The 26,130-nt window shown below is 45.2% G+C and overlaps 1 protein-coding gene across 1 annotated transcript in view; it reads left to right on the top strand.

Annotated features, from left to right (window-relative positions):
• The window catches only part of LOC137383523 (extracellular serine/threonine protein kinase FAM20C-like), an 89,645-nt gene that overhangs the window by 53,306 nt on the left and 10,209 nt on the right, over window positions 1–26,130 (top strand). Inside the window, exons 4-8 of the mRNA XM_068056566.1 lie at window positions 20,600–20,692; window positions 20,793–20,908; window positions 22,492–22,672; window positions 24,005–24,114; window positions 26,017–26,098. Coding sequence (XP_067912667.1) covers window positions 20,600–20,692; window positions 20,793–20,908; window positions 22,492–22,672; window positions 24,005–24,114; window positions 26,017–26,098 — 582 coding nt within the window. The remainder of the gene's footprint in view (window positions 1–20,599; window positions 20,693–20,792; window positions 20,909–22,491; window positions 22,673–24,004; window positions 24,115–26,016; window positions 26,099–26,130) is intronic.

Below are 26,130 nucleotides of genomic sequence, written 5' to 3'. Positions count from 1 at the left end.
GATGATAACATTTTCTTTTTAAATAAGTTCATATATTTTCTGATGAAGAAAGCAGTACTCTATCCATCTGCAATCACCATTCAGAGTGCAGAACTCACACAACAGCTGTCCCTGCATACTTTAACCAGCATTTCATTATTCAAAGCACTTTTAACATTTTTTTTAAAATATTCATATCATTTACATCATTAACTTTTGGGAGAGCTTGCTGAATGCTCAACGGGTAAGCAGACAGCCTTTTTGTGGGTAACACTCTTGCCTTTGAATTGGAAGTTTGTGTGCGTAAGTCCTACTCCAGAGACTTAAGCACTAAATCTAGGCTGACACAGCACAGTACTGAGGGCGTGCTGCACTGTCAGAATGAGATGAGTTGTGAAACTGAGGCCCCGTCTGCCCTCTTGGGTGGATGTAAAAGATCCCACGGCACAATTTTGAAGAAGAGTGGGGGAGTTTAGGATGTCCTGAGGTCATGTAGGGCACTATATAAATGCAAGTCTTTTCTTTTGATGTGGCATTGGGCAAGAGAGTGGAAACTCCCAGGGTTGACCCCAAGTCTTCGCTGGGTTGGCTGACCATAGACTGGAGCAATGCAACTGGCCTCAGAACCGTAATCCCTCCCCCCACACACCCCATTCCCCGCCCCCCCTCGCCAGATGGGGAGGTAAGGGAGTGGAATCAGACAGGGTTCCTGCTCCCGATAACAATCTAGTGTGTGTACGAGTTGAGAGAGAACAAACCCAGACTTGTCTATGATTGCCCCTTCCTCCCATCTTCTGGTGAGGGGATGGGTATGGGGTGATGGCTCCTGAGCTGCGGAGGGTCATGTGGAGTGGTGGGAAGGGAGTCAGGCTGGGTGTATGGTTCCTGAGTGACTCCTGCAGGAGGGGAACGCGTGTAGGTGTTGAATGAGACGAAGACTGGGCTTGGCTGTGTCACCACAACCATCACCCAATTCCCCTCCTGCCATAGTAATGAGCCTCTGGCACTCACCATCTTGGTTCACACTTGAAGAATGGCTGCTTGGGTGATGTCATGGAGGGCTGACAGTCCGCAGCACACACCGGCAGGAGAGAAGATCACTAAGTTGGAAAGCACGTCCAATAAGGAATTCTGTTCAATATTGTGAGAAGCACCAGTTATCTGCTTATCATCTCAAACATTGCAGCCACTTTAAAGCAATGATAAGCAGGAGATAGCACTGCTGAGGGGCGTTAAACTAGTCAATCGCTTGCAAAGGGACTGTATAGAGTAGAAATTAAACCCTACACAATGCTATCACTGATCTAAGGCCTCATTCCATTACAGTCCAGTGAGGAGCCATAATGGAAACAACAAAAACTTACATTTATATAGCACATTCACAGCATGAAGAAAACACGAGGCTAAATACAGCAAGTGAGAACCAAAGAAAACCTTTATCTGATTGAGTCATTAGTAGTCAATCCTCAGCCATGTAGACTCATAGAATATTCTGATTATAGCTCCTACATCCTGTAACAGCCACCATTATGGCAGAGATATGTCCCGGCTTATTATTTTTATTTCATTATACTTTGCAATAAAGAACGGGCCTCACTCAGGGGCAAGTCTAACAAGAATGCAATTTGTGGTTTAATGGCAACTAATTGATTAGCAGCTGATTTGCCGAGTTCACAGACACGTTGTCACAGTGAAGTGATTATTTCCCCGGGGGAATCAATGGTTGCTTGTGTATATTAGTATATCGGTAAAATAGATTTCAGGCTCGGCTACCATCCACTACTGGTTCTTAGCCAGTTGTTTAAATGCTCAATTACTAGCAGCCGGTAACTATAAACAAGAGGTCCTTTTTTGCACTTAGTGAAATTCTGTGCACATTAAGCAATGATTGTGAGCGTTCGGATGAGGATGTACAATGATTAGTGGCTGCGTGCTTAATAGTTTTCAAGGAGATTCCTTAAATGGGTTAACCCAACTGAGAATGTTAAGCGTGGGAGATTGATAATTCCGTTAAGTGTTGGGAGATAAATGGTCACACTCCATAATTTCATAGAATCATACAGCACAGAAGACGGCCATTCAGCCCATCTAGTGCCAGGCTTTAAAAGAGCTAGCCACTTCCCCCTTCTCTTTCCCTATAATCCTGCAATTTTATGCCCTTCAAGTATTTATCCAATTCCCTTTTTGAAAGTTGCTATTGAATCCACCGCCCTTTCAGGCTGCGCATTCCAAATCACAACAACTCGCTGGGTAAACATTTTTCCCTTATATTGCCGTTGGTCCTTCTGCCAATTAAATTTCCTGGCCTTGATCCAAGTGAACCAGTATCTAATGAGGATGATGTTAATGGAGCATTCAGGTGGGTGGATGGAGTTAAGATACAGATCAGTCATGATCTAATAGAATTGTGGAACAGAGGGGCTGAATGGCCTTTTCCGGTTCCTAACATGTGACATCAAGTTTCCTCAATGATGCTTTTGTTTTACAGCAGTTGAATGGACAACTTTGATTAAATATATCACCCCGTTCCATAACTGCCCCAGAGGCTATGCTGAGTCTTGTTACTGCAGCCAGGGTTCCTTCTAAAGCCTGGTTCAGGTATAAAATTAAAACTCAAGCCGGGCCCGACCCAACAACAACCAACCCGAACCCAACCTGGGCACGAGTCCTTTAATCTTTTTCAATGCCCGACCTGACCCAAACCCGACACACGTAGTCCGGTTTGGTCGGGTAGCCAGGCTTTACTGCAGAGTGCGGAGTCTGGACTGCACGTTTCCCGCCTTGACGTCCTGAATGTTCATTTAAAGATTACTTCCCGGAGCAAGGCAGCACTGTCCACGTCCAGCCCGACCCGACCCGACCCGAGCCCGAATGCTGGACCCGGAAGAGATACCCGACCCCGACACTTGTCGTCGGGTCTGGCCGGGTTCGGGTTGGGTCGCCACCCTTTCGTTCCTTCAGTTGGCCTAAGCCCCCTTGAGTGGCAGAGGGAGTCATATCAGCCAAGATTCCTGCTTCTCAGCTCCCTAGGTTGGGTATTATACACGTACGAAAGTCAGGATTTGGCTCCATCCAGTACTTCAGCCTGTTTTGTGCACTCGCATGCAAAGGATTGCTACTTGCGCAAGGCACCCTGGAATGCCGACATCCAGAGAACAGTTGCATAGTAGGAGCCAGCTTCTTTGTTTTGGAAGGGAGAGTGGGTACAGGAGTGAGAAGTGGATGGCAGAAAGAAATTAAACCAAAGCATTCATAAAATGCAGCCTTCAAATCCTTGAGTTGGGGCCTGTCAAGCAGAATAAAGCTTCAAACTCTATTTTGACGGCAGTCAGACTTCAGCGAGCAGATACACATTGTCTTGACAGATAGAACTCTCTCTCCATCTAGATTATTAAAAATGTTGCCCCTGAATTTCCACAGGCGACTCTGGTAGACTCTCAACAGTTTAAGAGAAGAGTTCAGAGGAAGAAAAGAAGAAAGACTTGTATTTCTATAACTCAGGACATCCCAACATGCTTTTCAGCAAAGCAAATACTTTGGAACCATAGTTACTAAAGAAGAAAATGTAAAGTTAATGTGTGCATAGTAAGATCCCACAAACAGCAATGTGAGAATGATCAGGCAATCTGTTTTTAGTGATGTTGGTTGAGGAATAAATATTGGGCCAGGACACCGAAGCGAACTCCCCTGCTCTTATTCAAAATAGGATCTTTGACATCCACCGGAGAGGGCAGACGAGGCCTCGGTTTAATGTCACATCTGAAAGACAGTACCTCTGATCGTGCAGCACTCTCTCACTGGGACTGGGGGTGTCAGTTCTCAAGTTCTGTGGAGTGGGACTTGAACCCACAATCGTCTACTGAACCCAGGCTAATACTGTCAGCTTCAACAGAATAGAGAGAGCAGAAAGGCCAAAACAGAGAGAGGAGTTGAATATTATCGAGTGGACGGATGAGACAGAACACCAAACTTTTAATTTCTGTCACAATCGATGACTTTGTTTTTCCTCCGAGCTAGATGAAACAAAATAAGCAATTCTCTAATCTATATACTGATAGTCTTAAGGCTTGAACACAAGAATCCAGACTGACCCGCCCAGTGCAGTACTGAGGGAGTGCTGCACTGCCAGAGGTGCCATCTTTCAGATGAGACATTAACATTCGCTAAAGCAATTGAACTGGCCATTTATCATGTTGTTGTTTGTGGGCTCTTGCTGTGGCATAAACTCGCTGTCATGTTTCCCACATCACAACAATGAAGCACACTTCAAAAAAACTTCACTTGGCTGTAAAATGCTTTGGGGCATCCTCAGGTAGTGAAAGGTACTATAGAAATGCAAGTTCTTTATTTCTCAGACTCACGTGTGATTCCATGATGCAAAGTGAGAAACTGCATTCCAGGGAGTTTATCTTGGGAGATCACGGGGACGCACGTGCTGTCATTGTCTATCCATTCATTTCAGTGGGGACGTGGGCAGCTCCGATCAGCCCCACTTGCCTTGAAGTTGTAGATAATGCCTACATTACCATACCCAGCAGCTGGTGAATGCCCTCGGAAGGGGCAGGGTGGAGAAGGACACAAAAGGAGAAAACATTTCCTCAGAATAAGAAAATGTTACCTGGCCTTATAAGCTATCAGTGACCTCAAGACATTTCAACCACCTTTTCACCAGCTGCTAAGCGAGGGGGAGATGATGGGAATTTTCATTACGCAGTGAGTTGTTACGCTCTGGAACACGCTGCCCCGAAAAAGTGGTTGCAGCAGATTCAATTGTAACTTTCAAAAAGGGAATTGGATAAATACTTGAACAGGAGGAGGCTGTTCAGACCATGCTATCAGTCAATCAGTTAGATCATGGCTGATCTATGTCTCAACTCCATCCAGCCGCTTGGTTCTATCGCCCTGAATACGTTTGCCCCACAAAAATCCATCAACCTCAGTTTTGAAATTTTCACATGACCTCCCACCCAGCCTCAACAGCTTTTCTGGGGGAGAGTTTTCCAGTTTTCCGCTACCCTTTGTATGAAGACGTGCTTCCTGACATCACTCCTGAACAGCCTAGCTGTAATTCTAAGGTTATGTCATCTTGTTCTGGATTCTCACTACCAGAGGAAATAGTTATTCACTGTCTACTCTATCAACTATTTTAAGCATCTGACCCATTTGAAGAGGCTCCTTAGACAGCACCTTCCAAACCCGCGGCCTCTACCACCTAGAAGGACAAGGGCAGCAAATACATGGGAACACCACCACCTGCAAGTTTCCCTCCAAGTCACACACCATCCTGACTTGGAACTATATCGCCGTTCCTTCACTGTCGCTGGGTCAAAACCCTTCCTAACAGCACTGTGGGTGTACCTACCTCACATGGACTGCAGCGGTTCAAGAAGGCAGCTCACCGCCACCTTCTCAAGGGCAGTAAATGCTGGCCTTGCTAGTGACGCCCACATCCCATGAATAAAAAAAAAAGGAGAAATTTGTAAGGTTATCAGGAAAGGGCAGGGGAGTGGAACTAATTGGATAGCTCGTTCAAAGAGCCAGCACAGGCATGATGGACCGAATGGCCACCTTCTGTGCTGTAAGATTCACTGCTCGGCGTCTCGAGTCCATTTTATTGTATGACTGTTTGGTGCATCCTGTTGTAATAAGGGCCTTAACGACTTTAAACGCTGATATCACAGAGGGATAGATCGTGACCAAGTGTAAAATAGGCGATTTGAGAATCAGCAGCCTATTTCATTTTGGCTTGAACCGAAATAAAAATCAGCAGAGGTGGAAAACGAGCTGCCAGCACGCTATGGCCCATTTTATACTGTCACACAAAGTCAAGAGCTATCCTGAGAGTACTTGGAGCTTTATGATCAGAAGCTGGGCCTCAGCTGGGCCTGGAGAATAGTTTAACTGCGTCTCAGGTAAATTTTCATGGTTATTTTAATCATCTTGTGCAGAAAAACACAAAATCATTTTTGGCACAGAAGGAGGCCATTCGACCCATCAGGTCCATGCTGGCTCTCCACGGAGCTATGCAGTCAGTCCCACTCCCCAGCTCTATCCCCGTAGCCCTGCACGTCTATTTCTTTGAGGTGCCCATCCAACTTCCTCTTGAAGCCATTGATCGTCTCCACCCTTGTGAACAACGAGTTCCAGGTCATTACCACCCGCTGTGTAAAAAAGTGCTTCCTCATATTCCCCCTGCATCTTTTGCCCAAAACTTTCAATCTGTGTTCCCCAAATGGGAACAGCTTTTCCTTGTCTAACTTATCTAAGCCTGTCATAATCTTGTACATTTCTATTAAATCTCCCCTCAATCTCCTTTGTTCTAAGGAGAACAAACGCAGCTTTTCCAACCTAACCTTGTAACTAAAATCCTCCGTCCCTGGAACATTCCGGTGAATACATTCAAAGAAAGTTGATGCATTAAAAAAAATGAAGTGTGACATTGCTAAAATGTTATCTCTTTGGTGGATTAAACAGCACTTTAATTAAGCAATAGCGTTTGATAAATGGAATCTTGCAATTGTCTAGTGCAACATAATAGGCATTTATTCCGAGCAATTCAATTAAATTATGCAAAATGCCTGGCAATGTGATGGGTTTTGTTAAATTCAAATGGCTGTTTTATAACCAGTGGTGCACTATAAGGAGGAGACCAGCTCTAGAGTACAAGCCTAGCCTGGTAAATGGCCTCTTCAATCGTGGAGAGGGCTCGGAACTTGCATCCCACCGCTCCCAGACTTCTGATTATTATTTGAGACCGAAACCCATTTGATTCTGGGCCCTGCACAGCAGCCACCAAAACACAGGAGTTCCAGCTGCACTTGGCCTGGTTCCTTTGACACGTGCTTGAGACCTCGAGCTATGGTTCCGTGGGTAGCACACTCTCTGCTATGGCAGAAGATCATGGATTCAAGTTCCACTCCAGAAAGTTGATCAGGAAAGTCAAGGCTGACACTCTGGTGTAGTACTGATGGAGAGGTGTGCTATCTTTCAGATAAGATATTAAACTGTGGCTTGATCTATCCTCTCCAGTAGATGTGAGATTTAACAGTACTATATTGAACAAGAGCAGCGGAGTTCTCCCTGCAGGCCTGGCCTCTATTTACCCCTCAACCAACATCACAAAAAACAGATTACCTGGTCATTCTCACATTGCCGATTCTAGGGGTTTGCTGTGGGATGTCCTGTGGTTGTGAAAGGCACTATATAAATGCATTTCTTTTAGCTGTCTCAGCCGGGGATTGGGCAGCAACTCAGCGAACTGGTCGTTTCGTTTATTGGTCCGATTTTTTCTCATCCTCGCTCAATGGCCGCAATTTGCTCGCGTGTTTAGACCATGGATGTCAGCCAGCTATTCGACCATAGGGAGCCATCGCAGCAAAGGCCGTTCCTCACTTGACTTCAAAGCAATTCTATTTTCCAGTGAGGGTCACTGAGTAAATGATCAGGAGCAGGAAGCCAGGCCTCCTCTAGACCATCAGACAAAAGAATGAACTTGCATTTCCATAGTCCCTATCCCGGCCTCAGGAATTCCCACAGTGCTTCACAGTCAACTAAGTGCATTCTTTTTTTAAAGTGTACTGATTGCTGTAACGTAGGAAAAGCAGCATGCAGTTTGCACACAGCAAGCTCCCAAAAACGGCAATGTGATAATGACCAGATAATGTGTTTTAGTGATTGTTGGCCAAGACATCAGGGAGAACTCCCTTGCCCTTATTTGAAATAGCGCCATGGGATCTTTTATGTCCATCTGAGAGGGCAGATGGGGCCACAGTTTAATGTCTCACCTGAAAGATAGTACCTCCAACAGTGCAGCACACCTATGGTACTGCCCCTCTGACGGTGTAGCACTCCTTCAGTATTGGCATTGAAGTAGGTGCCAGCCTAGATTCTGTGCTGAAGTCTCTGGATCCGATTGAGTTACTGATCCCACCCACTTGTCTCCTTGTAATAATAGCTACCACTCAAAGCCACAACCTTCTGACTCAGAGTCAAGAGGACTACCCACTAAGCCACAGCTGACTTCAGTTTTGAGCTATCATATTGTTTCAGATTGCAGTAATATAATGAAGTTTGTGAGGTTCAGTGTTACACAGTAGCCTGAGGAGAAGGATTGACATGAGGGTAAAGATTTGTGGGACTTGAACTTTGGTTCAGGGACTCAATGTCACATAGATTCAGCTTCTAACAACGCAAACTTCATTCGAAAGCAATCCATGTAATTTGAGAGAAATATCAAGTTTGATTGTGGATTGCTTGGCCTGTATCACAGGCCTCATATCCAAAGAGGCCAGAATTGAAATCGGGATCAACAGTCTAATTGTTCTCTTTAGAGCAGAGAAGGTTAAAGGGGAGATTTATTTGAGGTGTTCAAAATTTGAGGAATTTTGATGGAAAAAAATAAGGAAAAACTGTTTCACTGGTGGGAGGGTCAGTAACCAGAAGACACAGATTTAAGATAATTGGCAAAAGAACCAGAGGGGAGATGAGAATTTTTTTTTGATGCGACAAGTTGTTATGATCTGGAATGCGCTGCCTGAAAGGGTGCAGGAAGCAGATCCAAGAGTAACTTTCAAAAAATTGCAGGGGAATGGGGAAAGAACAGGGAAGTGGGACTAATTGGATAGCTCTTTCAAAGAGCCAGCACAGGCACGATGGGCCGAATGGCCTCCTTCTGAACTGTATGATTCTGTATTTTATGAGGAAAAATATTGAACAGGAGAAATGGAGAAAAATGTGGAATAATGAGCTAGTTCTGACTCCCGAATATTTTTAGCCTAAACCTGGAATATAAACTGGCACCCAGTCTGGTTAGCCAATGAGCAGTGTTATTTGCAAAGTAGGTAGTTTGACCTGTGACCGAGTGACTCTGGTTAACTAATCTCAGAACAACAGACTCCTTGTTTGCAAAAGTTCTCCACTCTGTCAAACAGAGATCGCACAAGGTTTATAATGGAGTTATTAATGGGAGTGTATCAAATTCTCTTAAATGTAATTTATAAACAGAAAATGCAGCAGATTGGGCAGCATCTGTGGACAGAGAGAGAGGAACAAAAAGTTAACAGCCCCGATATTTACTGGATCAGGGTTTTCAAGCGGAGGGGAGTGAAAGTGTTCTGGGGGAGGGAAGAAGTTCTGGAGAGGGAAAGAGTTCTGGCCAGTTTTCCCCAAACATGGCTGTAACTCTGGGGCCTGTATGTTTTTATTAAGCAGGATCCCACCCCCCCACCCCACAAAAGCCAGTTTGATTGACAGAATCGGCTTCCTGTCGGGCAGTGAACATTTCGGAGGAGGCAGCCCAGGAGCAGGTAGATTTCCTGCTGCTCCGGGGTAAAGATCACAGTGGTGGGGACAGGGGGGGGTGGTGTGAAGGGCTAGGGAGTGTTCGATAATCGCGAGGTCATCCGATTGATGGAGGAGAGGGAAGCACTGCTGTGCCTCCTAGCCCACGAGCAGTGCTGGAAAGGCAGCTATCTCTTCTTCACAGTGGTCCTCACCGCCCTTTAGCCACTGGCTTTCCCAAGGCTGGTCAGCATTAAACCAGGAAGAGGGATCAAATCAGAGACACACTGGCTCAAAGTATTTAAATTAGGAAGTCGCCTCCTAGGACTGGATTAGACGCCTGCCCCACTCTTGCCTCCATTGAAACCAGAGTGGGCAAGTCCGAGATGGGTTGGATTTAGGTTTCAAATTTCTTACTGTTCAACATCCCACCCGACCCAAACCCATTCGTTGTTGGAGGTTAAAACCGCCCACGACATTTTAGGTGGGTGACTTTTCATCGGCTGTTAAATGTAAATTCTGCATACATGCCAATCATATGTTTTTCTTAAGCTGACCGCCAGCGTTTGAACCCACGTCTCAGCTTGTCAGCGCTTCAGCAGAATGGAGGCTATCTGTTTGGGGAAATGGACTAAAGACTGCTGGAACTAATTGGAAGCTGGATATTTTGAACTCGAGTGATGGGAAGGACAGAGCTAGGCTTTCAGAGCCAATGAATTAATATTACTTTTTTCCACTGTTGGCGGCGCATGAATTTGAGGCAGAATAGGTTTAAGATGAGCTGACGGTTTCTGAGTGTCGCAGTTACGGATATGTTCAGTTAATGTTTAACCTCAAAGAAGTTATCTACAACTAAAAAGTTGATAAAATGCAGCTTTTCGCAGCTTTTCATTTGCATCAAAACAACTTCCTATTACAAATCAATTATTGTCTTTTGAGATTGATTTTTTTTAAGCCCAGCAAAAACTTGCATTTATATAGCACCTTTAAAATAGTAAAACGTCCCAAGGGGCTTCATAGGAGTGTAATCAGGCAAAGATTGATACTGAGCCATATAAGGAGATATTAGGACAGGTGATCAAAAACTTGGCCAGAGAGGCAGGTCTGACAGAGCGTCTTAAAGGAGGACAGAGCGGTAGAGAGGCAGATAGGTTTAGGAAGAGAATTCCAGAGCTTAGGGCCGGGTTAGCTGAAGGCACAGCCACCAATGGTGGAGTGATAGAAATCAGAGATATGCAAGAGGCCAGAACTGGAGGAACGCAGAGATCTCAGAGGGCTGGAGGGCGGAAGTAAGTTATAGAGATAGGAAGAGGATGAGGCCATGGATTTGAACACGATGATAAGAATTTTTAATTTGAGGCATTGCTGGAATGGGAGTTGATGTAGGCCAGTTGTAGTTGTGATGAACAAGGTTCTCCCTGAGGTGATTGCAAATGCATTCACTGGGCTTCGATTGGGCATTCCTGTCACTGCAGAATTGTCAAGGCTCAAAATTAAAATGGCTGGTGGATTCGGAGTGATGAGCAATTTGATTTAATGGGTTACACTGAAATTCCCTTATTTAGGATTTCAGTCCCACGATACAGGGTGCGAGCCACTGCCCTATTTGAGCTGGATGGGCTGAGACACCCAGTGCAGTACCGAGGGAGTGCTGCACAGCCGCAGGTGCCATCTTGCAGATGAGACATTAAACTGAGTCTGCCCTTTCAGGCAGCTGTAAAAGATCACACAGCACTGTTTCAAAGAGGAGCAAGGGGAATTATCACCCCAGTGTCCAGGTCAGCATTTATCGCTCAACTAACACCTTGAACTTGTGGGGGCTTAAACCCCACAAACTCCAGACTCAGAGACGGAAGACTTGAGCCAAGTCTGGGCAGTGGAGCTTAAAAGAAAGACAAGGAGCACATCGAACATGTTGGAAATTCAGTGACGTGAACAAGGGTAGCACTTTGTGTTCTGTCCAGTTTGGAAAAAACTCTGGTTGAACATTGTAACCACTAGTATGACTGGAACCTATTTCTACAATTGCAGCACAGAACAGAATATCCCAATATTATCAGCTGGCAGCTGGAAAAACAGCTCAACTTTAAATATTCTGACGAGTCATTCTGTTTAAAATGTGTCTGCCACAAACGGCAAACCAACTATTTAACCGTCAGACTCATCCACCTCATTTCATTTTATTCCAAATCTCTGTTTACTGTCTCTAAAAGTTAAGTTTTATAGAAGAACATTGTGTGTATTTGATGTTTACAGAAAAATACTGTCCTGTCCATCAGGCCATTTGATTTTACTTAGAAATATATAAATGTCACATTATAAACTTTTCTTTGGCGAGTTTTTGTCCAGCTGCTGTAGCTAGGAAGCTTCTGTGAGTTCAGCGCATTCTGACAGCCCAGCTACTTTTCATTAATTCCAGGCCTGTTTGTTCATGCTGTTGATGGCATGAAGGAGACAGTGTTACTGGAAATGATGGTGTAGCGTTTGCCAATTTCACAGCGTTCATGCCTCAGGGAGCACTCAGCAACACAGAGCAAGCTGCACACAGGCGAGATTCATTCACTCACACACACATACAGTAACTACACACAGGGGAAATTCACACACACAGTAACTACACACAGGCAAGATCCGCACACAGTCAGAGTAACTGCGCACAGGGGAAATTCACACACACACACACACACACACACACACATGCAAAAACACAGGACACCTTACAGTACAGTGCTGCCTCTGATAGGGCCTGACACTGATATATTCGAAAAGAGCCACACAGCAAACCTTTTCTATTGGGGCCTATGTGCTCTTACTGAATACCACCACCTAGTGGGATGTTGCAGCTTTAAACTTCTCTCTCTCTCTCTCTCTCTCCCCCTCCTGAAGACAGACTGTAGTTGGGAAACCGAGGCTAATTGCAGTGACCCCAGTTCCAACCGGATTGAGCCCAGCTTGGTCAGCACATTCTTTCCAGGGCTCAGCATCACACTGTACAGCTCTTCCACAGACTGATCCAAAATTGTAGCCTTGAAAGTCACCAGTCACTCCAACCTCCAATTCCAATTTAAAGAAAGACTTGCATTTATATAGTGCCTTTCACAACCTCAAGATGTCCCAAAGCTAGTGAAGTATTTTTGAAGTGTAGTCATGATTATAATGTAGGAAATGCTGCAACCAATTTGCACACAGCAAGCTCACACAAATACCAAAGAGATAAATGACCTGATTTTTATTGATGTTGGTTTAAGAAGAAATATTGGCCAGGATTTCAGGGAAAAGTTCCCTGATCGTCTTCAAGGTAGTATCATGGGATCTTTCCAATCCACTTGGGAGGGCAGATAAGCCCTCAGTTTAACATCACATCTGAAAGACAGTACCTCTGACAGTGCAGCACTCCCTCAGTACTGGCACTAGAAATGTCAGCCTAGATTTTGTGCTCAGTTCTCTGAAGTGGAGCTTGAACCCAGAACCTTTGGGTTCAGAGGACGAGTACTGCTCACTCAGCCACAGCTCAATCATTTTTGAAGAGTCTACAGTAAATTTTCAAACGTAGTGACTTCCTGCAGACGGACAATGACTTGGAAAGTATTATGCAGTGCTGGGAAAAACAGAATTAACACAAAGCTGTGACCATCATTTTCCACTGACCACATCGTAAAAGACAACACGCCCAGTTTCCCAATGGCTAGCAACAGAAACAAGTGAAATTCATGAATCCTATCCAAACATAACTAAAAGGGATTTCAAAATCCTGCGGAGGCCTACAAGGAAGGCTTATTGTAACTCTCTCTCACTTGTCCTTAAGGTTGCCAACTATGGTTGGACGTATTCCTGGAGGTGCCATCACATGACCTCCGACCTCCAGCCGCCCCGGTCCCTACGCTCACGCCATTGGTCACCCAAAATGACAATCCACGTGATGCCCCGCCTTCCCACACCAATCGGAAATTGAACAGACTCTTCATTATCCAGCTGGATGATTCTTGACAATCAGTCAAACAGCCAATCCCGCTCCCACCTACGTCCAATAATTTATAACTAATAAACAAAAGTGTTCAAAGATTTTTTTTTTTTACATCGCAACTTTTAACCGCCAGCCTGGGTGTTGCTCTGAAGATTAATCGTTGATTCCTGGAGAATCCAGGGCAATACTGGAGAGTTGGCAGCCGAACTTGTCTTGAGGGCAAAGTTCATCCAATACCTGAATTCTCTAATTCCAGTGCTGTCCTCCGTGAACTTTTAACGTTAAGTGTGAATCATGGGCGAGTGGTGAATTTTGTAGATTTAATTCAACCCCCCCCCCCAAGCCTAGCTAAATTCACATTACCATCGCTAAGTAGAAATGGAATTCAGGAAAAAGTTCTGTTTCTCTACAGTCTCGGAATACCGGGAGGGAATGCCAGTGTAAGCCAAGGTTGATTGAGCAGGGAGAATCATAGAAGGACTGATCCGATTTTCAAATCATTCTTCAGGATGTGAGGAGCGTCACTGGGAGGCCAGCATTTATTACCCATCCCTAGTTTTCCCTTGAGAAGGTGGCAACATAGGGCGGCACAGTGGCGCAGTGGTTAGCACCGCAGCCTCACAGCTCCAGCGACCTGGGTTCAATTCTGGGTACTGCCTGTGTGGAGTTTGCAAGTTCTCCCTGTGTCTGCGTGGGTTTTCTCCGGGTGCTCCGGTTTCCTCCCACAGCCAAAAGACTTGTTGGTAGGTAAATTGGCCATTGTAAGTTGCCTCTAGTATAGGTAGGTGGTGGGGAAATATAGGGACAGGTAATATCAGGACAGGTGGGGATGTGGTAGAAATATGGGATTAGTGTAGGATTAGTATAAATGGGTGGTTGATGGTCAGCACAGACTCAGTGGGCCGAAGGGCCTGTTTCAGTGCTGTATCTCTAAATAAAAATAAATAAATAAATAGAAACACAGAAAATAGGAGCAGGAGTAGGCCATTCGGCCCTTCGAGCCTGCACCACCATTCAATACGATCATGGCTGATCGTCCAAACTCAGTACCCTGTTCCCGCTTTCTCCCCGTATCCCTTGATTCCTTTAGCCCTAAGAACTATATCTAACTCTGCCTTGAATATATTTAATGATTTGGCCCTAACTGCTTTCCGTGGTAGAGAATTCCACAGGTTCACCACTCTCTGGGTGAAGAAATCCCTCCTCATCTCAGTCCTAAATGGCTCACCCCTTATCCTTAGGTTGTGACCCCTGCTCCTGGACTCCCCCGCCATCGGGAACATCCTTCCTGCATCTAGTCTATCCAATCCTGTTAGAATTTTGTAGGTTTCTATGAGATCCCCCTCTCATTCTAGTGGGCCATCTTCTTGAACTGCTGCAGTCCCTGTGCTGAAGGTTATTTTGTAATGGGAGTATGGCACCATAGTGGTTATGATACTGGACTGGTAATCTGGAGACCTGCATAATGATCTAGAGATGTGACTTCAAATCCCACCTCAGCAGTGAGGGAATTTAAGTTCAGCTAATTAAATAAATCCGGGGGGGTTGGGGGAAAGGGAAATAATTATTAGTAATGGTGACCATTAAACTACCAAATTGTTGATCAAAAAATGCATCTGGTTCATGGATGCCCTTTAGGGAAGGGAATCTGCCATCCTTACCTGGTCTGGCCTATGTGCAACTGCAGGCCCACAGCAATGTGGTTAACTCTTAACTGCCCTCTGAAATGGCCTAGCCTGGCTCATCTCCTGGTCTTGCCAGTGATGCCAATGCCCATATCCCATGAATAAATTAAACACTCCCAATCAATTGGGAGTTCCACAATTTGGACCCAGTGACGATGAAGGAATGCTGATTCCGTTACTTTACTAGGAATGTGGTCTAGCAACTATAACAATTCTTCCAAAGGAAGTTTCCAACCTAAAGCTCTGGTGGAGCTATAGGCCTTAGGCAGAAGAACCCTGAATAATGACTTTTATGACCATTGGTCACTGGTATTTAAACCCTCCACAGGTCAAGGAAATTTCTGCAAGTATTTGACCATAACAACAACAACTTATATTTATATAGCACCTTTAACATAATGAAATGTCCCAAGGTGCTTCACAGGAGCATTATAAAACAAAATATGACACCGAGCCACATAAGGAGACATTAGGACAGATGAGCTAAAGCTTCATCAAAGAGATAGGTTTTGAGGAGTGTTTTATCCAGGTAAAAGTGACACGTGGAGCAGAAAGGAGTTTAGATTAGGGACAATGAATGCAGATAGACCTCTACCCTGACCTATTGACTGGTTCCTCATAACACTACTTGTGAAGGCCTCCCCAGCCTACAATGGTTCACCAGAGCTCTCCAAATGTTTGCTCGGTTCAGAAGCCAGCAGGATGGGAGAATAGAGAAGGCACTGTGGCTTGAGATTATAGTTGCATACTCATTCAGACCTGGCGCAGTGGATGGCACTCTCATCTCTCAGTTAGTGAGGTGGAGTGTCTTAGGTTACAGGAAGATATAGACAGGATGGTCAAATGGGCAGAAAAGTGGCAGATGGAATTTAACGCTGAAAAGTGTGAGGTGATACACTTTGGAAGGAGTAATGTGACACGGAAGTATTCAATGAATGGCCCGGCACTGGGAAGTTCCGAGGAACAAAGGGACATTGGCGTGTTTGTCCATAGATCTCTGAAGGCAGAAGGGCAGGTTAATAGGGTGGTGAAAAAGGCATATGGGACATTTGCCTTTATCAATCGAGGCATAGATTACAAAAGCAGGGAGGTCATGTTGGAGTTGTACAGAACTTTGGTAAGGCCACAGCTGGAGTACTGTGTGCAATTCTGGTCGCCACATTATAGGAAGGATGTGATTGCATTGGAGGGGGTGCAGAGGTGATTCACCAGGATGTTGCCTGGGATGGAACATTTAAGCTATGAAGAGAGGTTGGATAGGCTTGGGCTGTTTTCACTGGAGCAGAGAAGACTGAGGGGTGACCTGATCGAGGTGTACAAGATTATGAGGGGCATGGACAGGGTGGATGGGGAGCAGCTGTTCCCCTTAGTTGAAGGGTCATCTACTAGGGGAAACAAGTTTAAGGTGAGGGGCAGAAGGTTTAAGGGGATTTGAGGAAGAACTTTTTTACCCAGAGGGTGGTGACGGTCTGGAATGCCCTGCCTGGGAGGGTGGTAGAGGCGGGTTGCCTCACATCCTTTAAAAAGTACCTGGATGAGCACTTGGCACGTCATAACATTCAAGGCTATGGGCTAAGTGCTGGCAAATGGAATTAGGTAGACAGGTCAGTGTCTTTAATGTATTGGTGCAGACTCGATGGGCCGAAGGGCCTCTTCTGCACTGTATTATTCTGTGAGAAGGTTGTAGATTCAAGCCCCACACCAGAGGCTTGAGCACAAAAACTAGGCTGATGCTCCTGGTGCGGCACTGAGGGGGTGCTGCACTGTTGGAAGTGCTGTCTTTCAATTGAGGTGTTAAACTGAAGCCCTGTCTGCCCTTTTGGGTGAATGTAAGAGATTCCATGACCACTATTTGAAGAAGAGCTGGGGAGTTCTCCCCAGTGTCCAATATTTATCCCTCAATTAACATCACACAAACAGATTATCCGGTCATTATCACTTTGCTGCTTGTGGGAGCTTGCTGTGCACAAATTGGCTTCTGTGTTTCCTACTTTACAACACTTCAAAAGTGTTCAAAATTGGCTATAAAGCACTTTGGGACATCCTGTAGGTCATGAAAGGCGTTATATTAATGCAAGTCCTTTCTTTCTTTCCAATCCATGCATTTACAGAACGAAACGTTGCTCCACTATCCCACGAGGCATATTTTTGGGGTCTGCAAAACCACCAGGATAAGGAATAAAAGCAAAATACTGCAGATGCTGGAAATCTGAAAGGTCACTGACCTGAAACGTTAGCTTTGCTTCTCTCTCCACAGACGCTGCCAGATCTGCTGAGTGTCTCCAGCACTTTTTGTTTTTGCACCAGGATAAGGAAGCCTGGCCTGTTTACGGGATGCCAGGGAGGCCTGCACGTCTGCCATTGCCTCCACTCCTGCACGCCGTCTCTGAAACCGTTCAGTCTCACAGGAGATCGGACACCCTGCCCTGTTAATCGGGTTTAGCCTGGGCTGGCAAGTTAAGCACTCCTCTGTAAGAGGAAGCTTCACACCACAGGATGTCTGGAGGCCTTCACAGTCAGTGCCGGCTTAAGTCTAGCAGGGACTCCATGTTAAGAAATTATATATTTGTATTCTGCAAAAAAGACTCAATTTAATTAATCTGACAGAAACCTATGATTTCTTCGCTGACACATTCCCCCGCCACATTCATTAAATTAAGATCGGAGTAAGCCCAGAATTATAGAAGCAATTACTGCAGCCATGACAATTTGCAATTACTGCTAGCTCCTGTTGTGAATTTGACATTTGGCCCCACTATTACCATAGAGGAGGGAACCTTGACAGCTATGCATACTGATGGCATGAATGTGAATATTCAGAATGGTGTTCGCTGATAATTGATCGCATTTTCTCCCCTCACTATAATGAGGGACTGTGTGACTCTGCTCCGCAATGCAGGCTGTTCTCACTCACTGTCTTCACAACTTGTGCCGAGATTTCGTTTCCAACACGTGAGACAGTCGCTATCAATTACTGGCCGTGCTTCAGGCAGCCAGACTGCTGGGTGGCTCCTTGGGCTCCTGTGTTCCATCAGCAGTGGCTCAGTCGACAGCACACTTGCCTGTTGAGCTACAATGGCCTTTGGTTCTTGTCCCACTCCGGAGACTTGAGCACAACATTTAGGCCATATCAGTGGAGTACTGAGGGAGTGCCATCTTTCAGATGAGACATTAAACCAGAGGCCCTGTGCTTGCTATCGGGTGGACATAAAAGATTCCAGTGCAGCTATTCTGAAGAAGAGTAGGGGAGATCTCCCCAGTGTCTAAACCATTGTTTACCCCTCAATTAACATCACACAAACATATGATCCGGTCATTATCACATTGCTGTTTGTGGGAGCTTCCTTTATTACAACAGTGACTACATACACTTCAAAGAAATACTTAATTGGCTGTAAAGTGTTTTGGGACTTTCTGAGGTTGTGACAGGTGTTATATAAATGCAAGCTCTTTTTTTTTCCTTTATGAGCCTGAGCAGTTAAGTTGTGTTTGGTTTGCCTCACTGACAGATGAAAGCCACCAACATTAACAAGCTCCTGTAGCGTGCAAGTCAATTTGCTCTCCGTCCAGGCTGACACACTCAGTGCAGTACTGAGGAAGTGCTGCACTGTCGGAGGTGCCAGCATGTTAAAACGATGCCCCATCATCTGCCCTTTCATGTGGATGTAAAAGATCCCATGGGGTTATTCAAAGAAGAGCAGAGGAGTTCTCCCTGGTGGCCTGGCCAATATTTATCCTTCAATTAACATCACAAAAACAGATGTTCTGGCCATGATCACTTTGGTGTTCATGGGAGCTTGCTGTGCACAAATTAACTGCTACATTACAACAGTGACTACACTTCAATAGTACTTCATTGGCTGTAAAGCGTTTTGGGATATCCTGAGGTTGTGAAATATGCTATAGAAATGTAGGTCTTTCTGATTGCCCATTCCTGGAGCCATGTTCTATTAGATCTGACACACTTTCCTGATTCTAATAGTGTTTTTTTTTTGGTGTGAAGTTTGGAGCTGATTCACAGTTCAAATTCTCGCACTGAGGATCAGACCAATACTGAGAACTCTGATACAAGTGTATCACACAAGAACCAGCCATCAGCATTTCATGCTGACATCATGGGCCCAATGGCCTTCCCAATGGGCAGAATGGCTTCGTTTTATGCCATAAATGACTCGATGACTCTATTTATGTAAATAAGCTTTAGGGACTAAATTTCAACCATGGCAGGAGTGCCAAGTTAACTTTAGGGAGTCACAGGAGTCACTCTATGACCCTGTGCCTCATAAGACCAGTTAGTTACCCAGCACCTGCCAACACAAATAAATCCCTCCGGACCATTCCCCTTTGACCCCATTCTTGGTCCCATTGCTCTCAAGTGCAGTGGCCAATGCACCAGTTCCTGCTTCTCTTCCATGCACGCTCCAGGGGCTGGAGAGTTGATAACCAGAGGACACACAGATTTAAAATAATCGGCAAAAGAAACTGAGGAGATGAGGAGAATTTTTTTCCGCTGTCTAAAAGGGAGGTGGAAGCAGCTTCAATATTAACTTTCAAAAGGGAATTGAATAAATACTTGAAGGGAAAATAAATTACAGTGCTATAGGAAAAGAACATTAGAATTAGGAGCCGTTCGGCTCCCCGAGCCTGTTCTGCCATTTGATAAGATCATGACTGATCGGAATGTGACCTCAACTCCGCTTTCCTGTCTGCCCCTCATCACGCTTGACTCCCTTGTCTATTAAGAATCTATCTAACTCAGCCTTGAATATATTCAGTGACCCAGCCTTTACTGCTCTCTGAGGAAGCAAATTCCACAGGGGGGGTGGGACTAATTGGATAGCTCTTTCTAAGAGCTGGCACAGGCACAATGGGCTGAATGGCCTCCTTCTGTGCTGTATGATTCTACGAATGATCCAGACTGCTGCTTCTGGAGGTTTGAACTCTCAGGACTGGAAATTCCCACCTGCAGGGTAGAGATGTGGTTGGTGCATAAGCCACTGAACACTGGGTAGGAGTGGGGAGGAGCTAATGGATAGGATGCAGGTGTTAGTAAAAGAGGGGGCACCGATCGGGGAAATGAATGTGAGAGAAATGGGGAAACCATTGGTAATGAAGGAGGCGGTAAATGAATAACAATAGAAGGAAGGAGGGGTGAATGGGAGTTGTGCTTTGAGAATAGGGAGTGTTCCCTCAAACAAGTAACCATTAAGAAATGGGACTGCAGCGTGAGTGCTGGTCAGGGATTTAACCGAGGGTGAGGTAGGTTGAGTAATGGGGAGTGTTGATTTAGGTAGCATAGTGGTTATGTTACTGGACTAATGATCCTGAGACAGGAGTTTAAATCCCCCTTTGGCAGCTGGGGAACTTAAATTCTTAAAAAGTTAGTATCAGTAATGGTGAAAATAAAACTACTAGATTGTCATTAAAACCCACCTAGTGCACTCATGCCCTTTAGGGAAGGAGATCTATCTTCTTTACCCTGGTGTAGCCCATTTGTGACTCCAGACCCACAGCAATGTTGACTCTTTACAATGAAATGATGTAGCAAGCCCTTCAACTGTATGCAAGGCGGCAACTGACCACCACCTTCTCAAGGGAAATTAGGGGATGGGGCAATAAATGCTGGCCTTGACAACAATGTCCACATCTTGTGAATGAATGAAAAAATACTTAAACCTGGTGTCTTTTTCAGACAAACCAGAGAGCAAGAAACGCCTCCAGATTTCTTCTATTTCTCTGATTATGAGCGACATAACTCAGAGATTGCTGCTTTCCACCTGGACAGGTAAGGTCTCTTTAAAACGGCCTAGGTGAAAGAAAGAATATTTTAGATTGTTCCCTTGCTCTTATTGTGTGTAACGTCCTCGCCTTTACCCCCCTCAAAGAATTCTGGATTTTCGGCGTGTGCCGCCTGTTGCTGGGAGGCTGGTCAACATGACGAGAGAAATCAGAGACGTGACTCGCGACAAAAAACTCTGGAGGACATTCTTCATCTCGCCAGGTAGGGAGACTGATTTAATGGGGTCTGCAATCCCCCTTCAATCCTCCACGTTGTACCTTTCAACAGCAAAGATCCTCCCTGGGCAGGGGCAAGGAGGAGTCACACAAGGTGCGACACTCTCATAGTCACATGGCCTGCGACACTGATCTATAGAAGGTTGCGGGTTCAAAACAGACTGCAGAGATTGAGTACATAATCCAGGCTGACACCCCCAGTGTTTTGAACACCTCTATTAAATCTCCCCAGAACCTTCTCTGCTCTAAAGAGAGCAATCCCAGCTTCTGTAACATCTTGGGTAACTGAAGTCCCTCATCCCTGGTACCATTCTACTAAATCTAGGTATCAACTGTGCCTAACTGGGTAGCACTCTTGTCTCTAAGTCAGGCAGTTGTGGGTTCAAGTCTCACTCTTGGGCATGAAATTCAGGTTGGCTCTCCCACCGTGGCATTGAATACTACATGGTCAGATTGACATACAGGATCCTGTGGTGCTATTTTGAAGGAGAGCAGGGGGAGTTTCTCCGAGGTGTACTGGCCAATATTGACCCCTCATTCTGACAGTTTAAACTCAAACCCTGGTTGATATAGGACAAGGGTCAATACTGGCTCGAATTTGGCATACTGACACCTTCTCAGTGGAGAGTCATGCTGTCAGAGAATTGTAGCTGCATTGTCCACCTAACTCCAGCCAGCACTCCATTTAAGTGTGACTTTCCCTGGGAGTGCGGAACTGAACCCTTCAGAGAGGTTCGACTGGTGTAGAAAACAGTGCAGTGGATGGGCGTTTTCCTGAGGTTCAGATTGAGGCACGTTGTGGCGCCAAAGTAAAGGAAGCTTTACTCTGCAACTAGCCATGTTATACCTCACCCAGGGGCACTTCGTGCCCTGTTAGGGTTTTGCCAGTAGGTTCAAAGGCACTGCTGCCTTTCAGGGAGTCGTGCCTACTGAAAGTTAGCTCCCCTTTTTTCTAAACCTTTGCGGCCATTCACGATTAGCCGGAAGGGCTAATGGAGTTCAAGCCCTTTGCTCAGACAGTAGTGCTGGTGACCACAGGGCCAATACTACAGCCCAGAGCTCTTAGTTCAGGCTAATAGTGAAAGACACGATTTGCTTGATAATCACCTTACAGCCATTCTGCTCAGTCCTGCACTCGACTTAGCACTTTCCCCAGAGATTGTGCCCAACAAATTGCCACCACAATGCCCCAGCTCGGCAATGCCCCTTGAATCAGGTGATTTGCGTGTAATTCACATCATGTCCCATTCACCCAGAGGAGGGGGGTGGGTGGAGGGTGGTGGGTGTCGGAGTGTGATCTGGAACTCACTGCCTGAAAGAAAAAGAGTCGTGGAGGTAGAAACCCATATCACATTTAAAAAGCACTTAGATATACACTTGAAGTGCCTTAACCTGCAGGGCTGCAGCCTAAGAGCTGGAAGTTGGGATTAGGCTGGATAACTCTTTTCTGACTGGGACGGACAAGAAGGGCCCAATGGCCTCCTTCTGTGCTGTAGATTTGTCTATGTTTCTATGTTCTGTGACTCGTCTATGCTGATTGTGTTTGTACATCTCTGTCTCCTTGGCCAGCCAACAACATCTGCTTCTACGGAGAGTGCTCCTACTACTGTTCCACCGAGCACGCGATATGTGGGAAGCCTGACCAGATAGAAGGCTCGCTGGCAGCTTTCCTGCCAGATCTGGCACTGGCAAAAAGAAAAACCTGGAGGAATCCATGGCGACGGTCATACCATAAACGCAAGAGAGCAGAGTAAGTTCAAGTAAGAGCGATTTGTTAAAGGGACAATGAATCCTTAAAGAAAGACTTGCATTGAAATATCACTTCTCACATCCACCAGACGTCTCAAAGAGCTTTACAGCCAACGAAGTACTTTTGAAGCGCAGTCACTGTTGTAATGTAGATAATCTTTTTTTTTTGTGATGTTGGTTGAGGGATAAATATTGGCCAGGACACCAGGGAGAATTCCCCTGCTTTTCTTCAAAAAAGTAATATTGGCCATGGGATCTTTTATGTACACCTGAGAGGGCAGACGGGGCCTGGGTTTAACCTCTCATCCAAAAGGCAGCATCTCCAACAGTGCAGCACTCCCTCGGTACTACTTAAGTGTTAACCTAGACTTTTGTGCTTAACTCTTGGAGTGGGACTTGAACTTGGAGGCTTATGACTAGACAAGAGTGCTGGCAACTAAGCCACAGCTGACACACAGAAGAAGTGGAATAAATTTGAGTCATAGAAAGAGCACAGTAACTTCATATTTCAATGTATTTGTTGAAGAATGCTGCCTCTTTAAAAATTGGATCGACAAATTCATCACTTTCTTACCTACCTCAACCAATCCAGAGTCAAAAACAGGTCAGTAATATGGAATTATTCCTTCAAAGGATTTCCGCTCCATTGATCAAACACAACCTGTCCTTTTAAAAAAACCCTGCTGAGTGACTTCAATTAAATCATTTTACTCCAAGTGCTTAGTAATTTCATTTTAGATACAGAAAGTGAAGGAAGGGCAAAACCGCAGGGTCAGACTGACACGCCCTCTACGGATTCTCAGAAACCGCATGTGTTCCCTTCCTGAAGCAACATTTCCTTCTGGAACTGTCCATCAACAACAACAACTTGCATTTGTACAGCACCTTTAACATAATAAAGCATCACAAGGTGCTTCATAGCAGCATTTTCAAACAAAATTTGACACCGAGCCACGTCAGGAGATATTAGGACAGGTGACCAAAATCTTGGTCTAAGTAGGTTTTAAGGAGCATCTTAAAGGTTAAAGAAGGAATCAAGAGATAGTCCACAATTAATTGTTGAATCATCTGACTGCGGGACAGATGAATAAAGATACAATCCACAAAATATGGGACCTAAAGCTGAAATCTAGAAGCTTCAGTGGTGACTGTTGCAATGCAGCTGGCTCTGTCTGTTTAAATAGATCCCGAGATCGGCTGCCTGGAAAGCTGTTATTAAATGCTGGGATAAATGGAGGAACGTTAATGGAGAAGCGATGAAGGCACTGAGATCCTACTCGCTGCAAGGTGCCAAAACACTCTTTTACAAAAGCTTTCTGTTTCCTTTCAACAGGTGGGAGGTTGATCCTGACTATTGTGAAGAGGTCAAACAGACTGCCCCATATAACAGTGGCACCCGTCTCCTCGATCTCATTGAAATGACTATTTTTGACTTTCTTATGGGTAAATAAATCTGCTTTACTTCTGAAAACAGAAAGAAGGAAACACTTGCATTTATATAGCACCTTTCACAATGTCCCGAAGCACTTTACAGCCAATGAGGTACTTTTGAAGTGTAGTCACTGTTGTAATATAGAAAACCCAGCAGCCAATTTACACACAGCAAGCTCCCACAAACAACAATGTGATAATGACCAGATTATCTTTTTACTGATGTTGATTGATGGATAAATATTGACCAGGACACTGGGGAGAACTCCCCTGCTCTTCTTTGAAATAGTGCAGTGAAATCTTTTAAGTCCAGCTGAGAGGGCAGGAGGGCCTTGGTTTAACATTTCATCCAAAAGACAGCACCTCAGACAGTGCAGCACTCCCTCAGTACTGTACTGGTGTGTCAGCATAGGTTTTTTGTGTTAAGTCCTGGCATAAGACTTGAAGTCCCAACCTTCTGACTCAGGTGAGAGTACGACCCACTGAGCAATGGCTGAAATATCTCTGAAGACCTTTGTGCTCTGTTGGTAAAGACGCTGGGTAACAAGAATGCAGGTTTGATTCTTAATCTGTGCTGAATTGGTTCATCTCATCCAGAACACAGGGACCCCTCGAGCCTGTCTGCCATTCAGTGAGATCATGGCTGATCAGTAACTGACTCCATTTACCTGCCTCGGTGCGTGACCATTAATGCATTACGTAACAAACATCTATCAATCTCAGTTTTGAAATTTTCAATTGACCCCCAGCCTCAACAGCTTTCTGGGTAGGTTGCCAACGCTCCAGGATTGCCCTGGAGTCTCCAGGATTAAAGATTAATCCCCAGGACACAGCTGAGAGCAAAAACTTGGAGAGAAAAATCAAAGAGGCTCTAAAAACAAATTGTGTGGCTTTTCCTTCATTTTCTTTGAACACCTTATTCTTTATAAAAATATGAGTTGGGGGACAAAACAGCTATTTGACTGTCAAGAATTATCCAATCGGGTAATCAAATATGCTTTCCAACTGGCAGGAGAGGCGGGGCTTCATGCAGATGGACACATCAGGCGACCAAATAAGGGTGGGTAGAGGCGGGGCTGTAGGCAGCAGCAGGTCATGTGATGAAACTTCGAGGAATTCATCCAACCAGAGTTAGCGATCCCAGTTGGTGGTCAAGGGGCTACAACTGGTTTCAGTCCTCCCTTGGGAATGGGCGGATCAGTCTGGATAACCACTCCCAAACCCCGTCCAGGGATTCCTGTTGGACACGCATGTATAGATGTAGTGGTAATGTACTGAGCTAGTAATTCATAGGCTTAGGCTAATACCCTAGGAACGTGGGTTCAAATCCCACTACCGCAGCTGGTAGAATTTAAATTTGATTTTTAAAAAATCTGGAATTGAAAATTATTACAGCTCAGAAAGAGGCCATTTGGTCCATTGTGTCTGCACTGGCTTTCCAAACGAGCTTTTCACCTGCCTTCTCCTTGTCACCTATCACTGATTATTGCAAAAAAAACCATCTGGTTCACAAACATCCTTTAGGGAAGGAAATCTGCCATCCTTACCCAGTCTGGCCTACATGTAACTCCAGACCCACAGCAATGTGGCTGACTCTTAACTGCTCTCTGAAATGGCCTAGCAAGCCACTCAGTTGTCAAGGGCAATTAGGGTTGGGCCACACATGCTGGCCTTGCCAGCGATGCCCACATCCCATGAAAGAATTTTTAAAAAACAGGATTGTGCTTGTCCTCAGAGCCCCTCCCGCCAAGGTTGAATAGTCAGCGGACACTCACCCTCTGGGTTCACTTATGAAGACCGACAGGCACCAGGGCAGGCAGTGGGTTTAGGCCAGGCTCCGCTCCATGGTGATCAGCATGTCACACACCGGGACTGCCTTCAGTCTGACTGTTTTCCTGCTTCTTCTGCTTTCAGGAAATATGGATCGGCACCATTATGAAACTTTTGAAAAGTTTGGAAATGATTCATTTATTATTCACCTGGATAACGGGCGAGGGTAAGGATCGACAAAGATGCTGCTTTCCAATT

The sequence above is a fragment of the Heterodontus francisci genome, chromosome 24 (assembly GCF_036365525.1).
Source record: "Heterodontus francisci isolate sHetFra1 chromosome 24, sHetFra1.hap1, whole genome shotgun sequence".
In the NCBI taxonomy this organism is placed as follows: Eukaryota; Metazoa; Chordata; class Chondrichthyes; order Heterodontiformes; family Heterodontidae; genus Heterodontus; species Heterodontus francisci.
The sequence above is the reverse complement of the archived record's forward strand: the minus strand, read 5'-3'. Positions and strand labels throughout refer to the sequence as shown.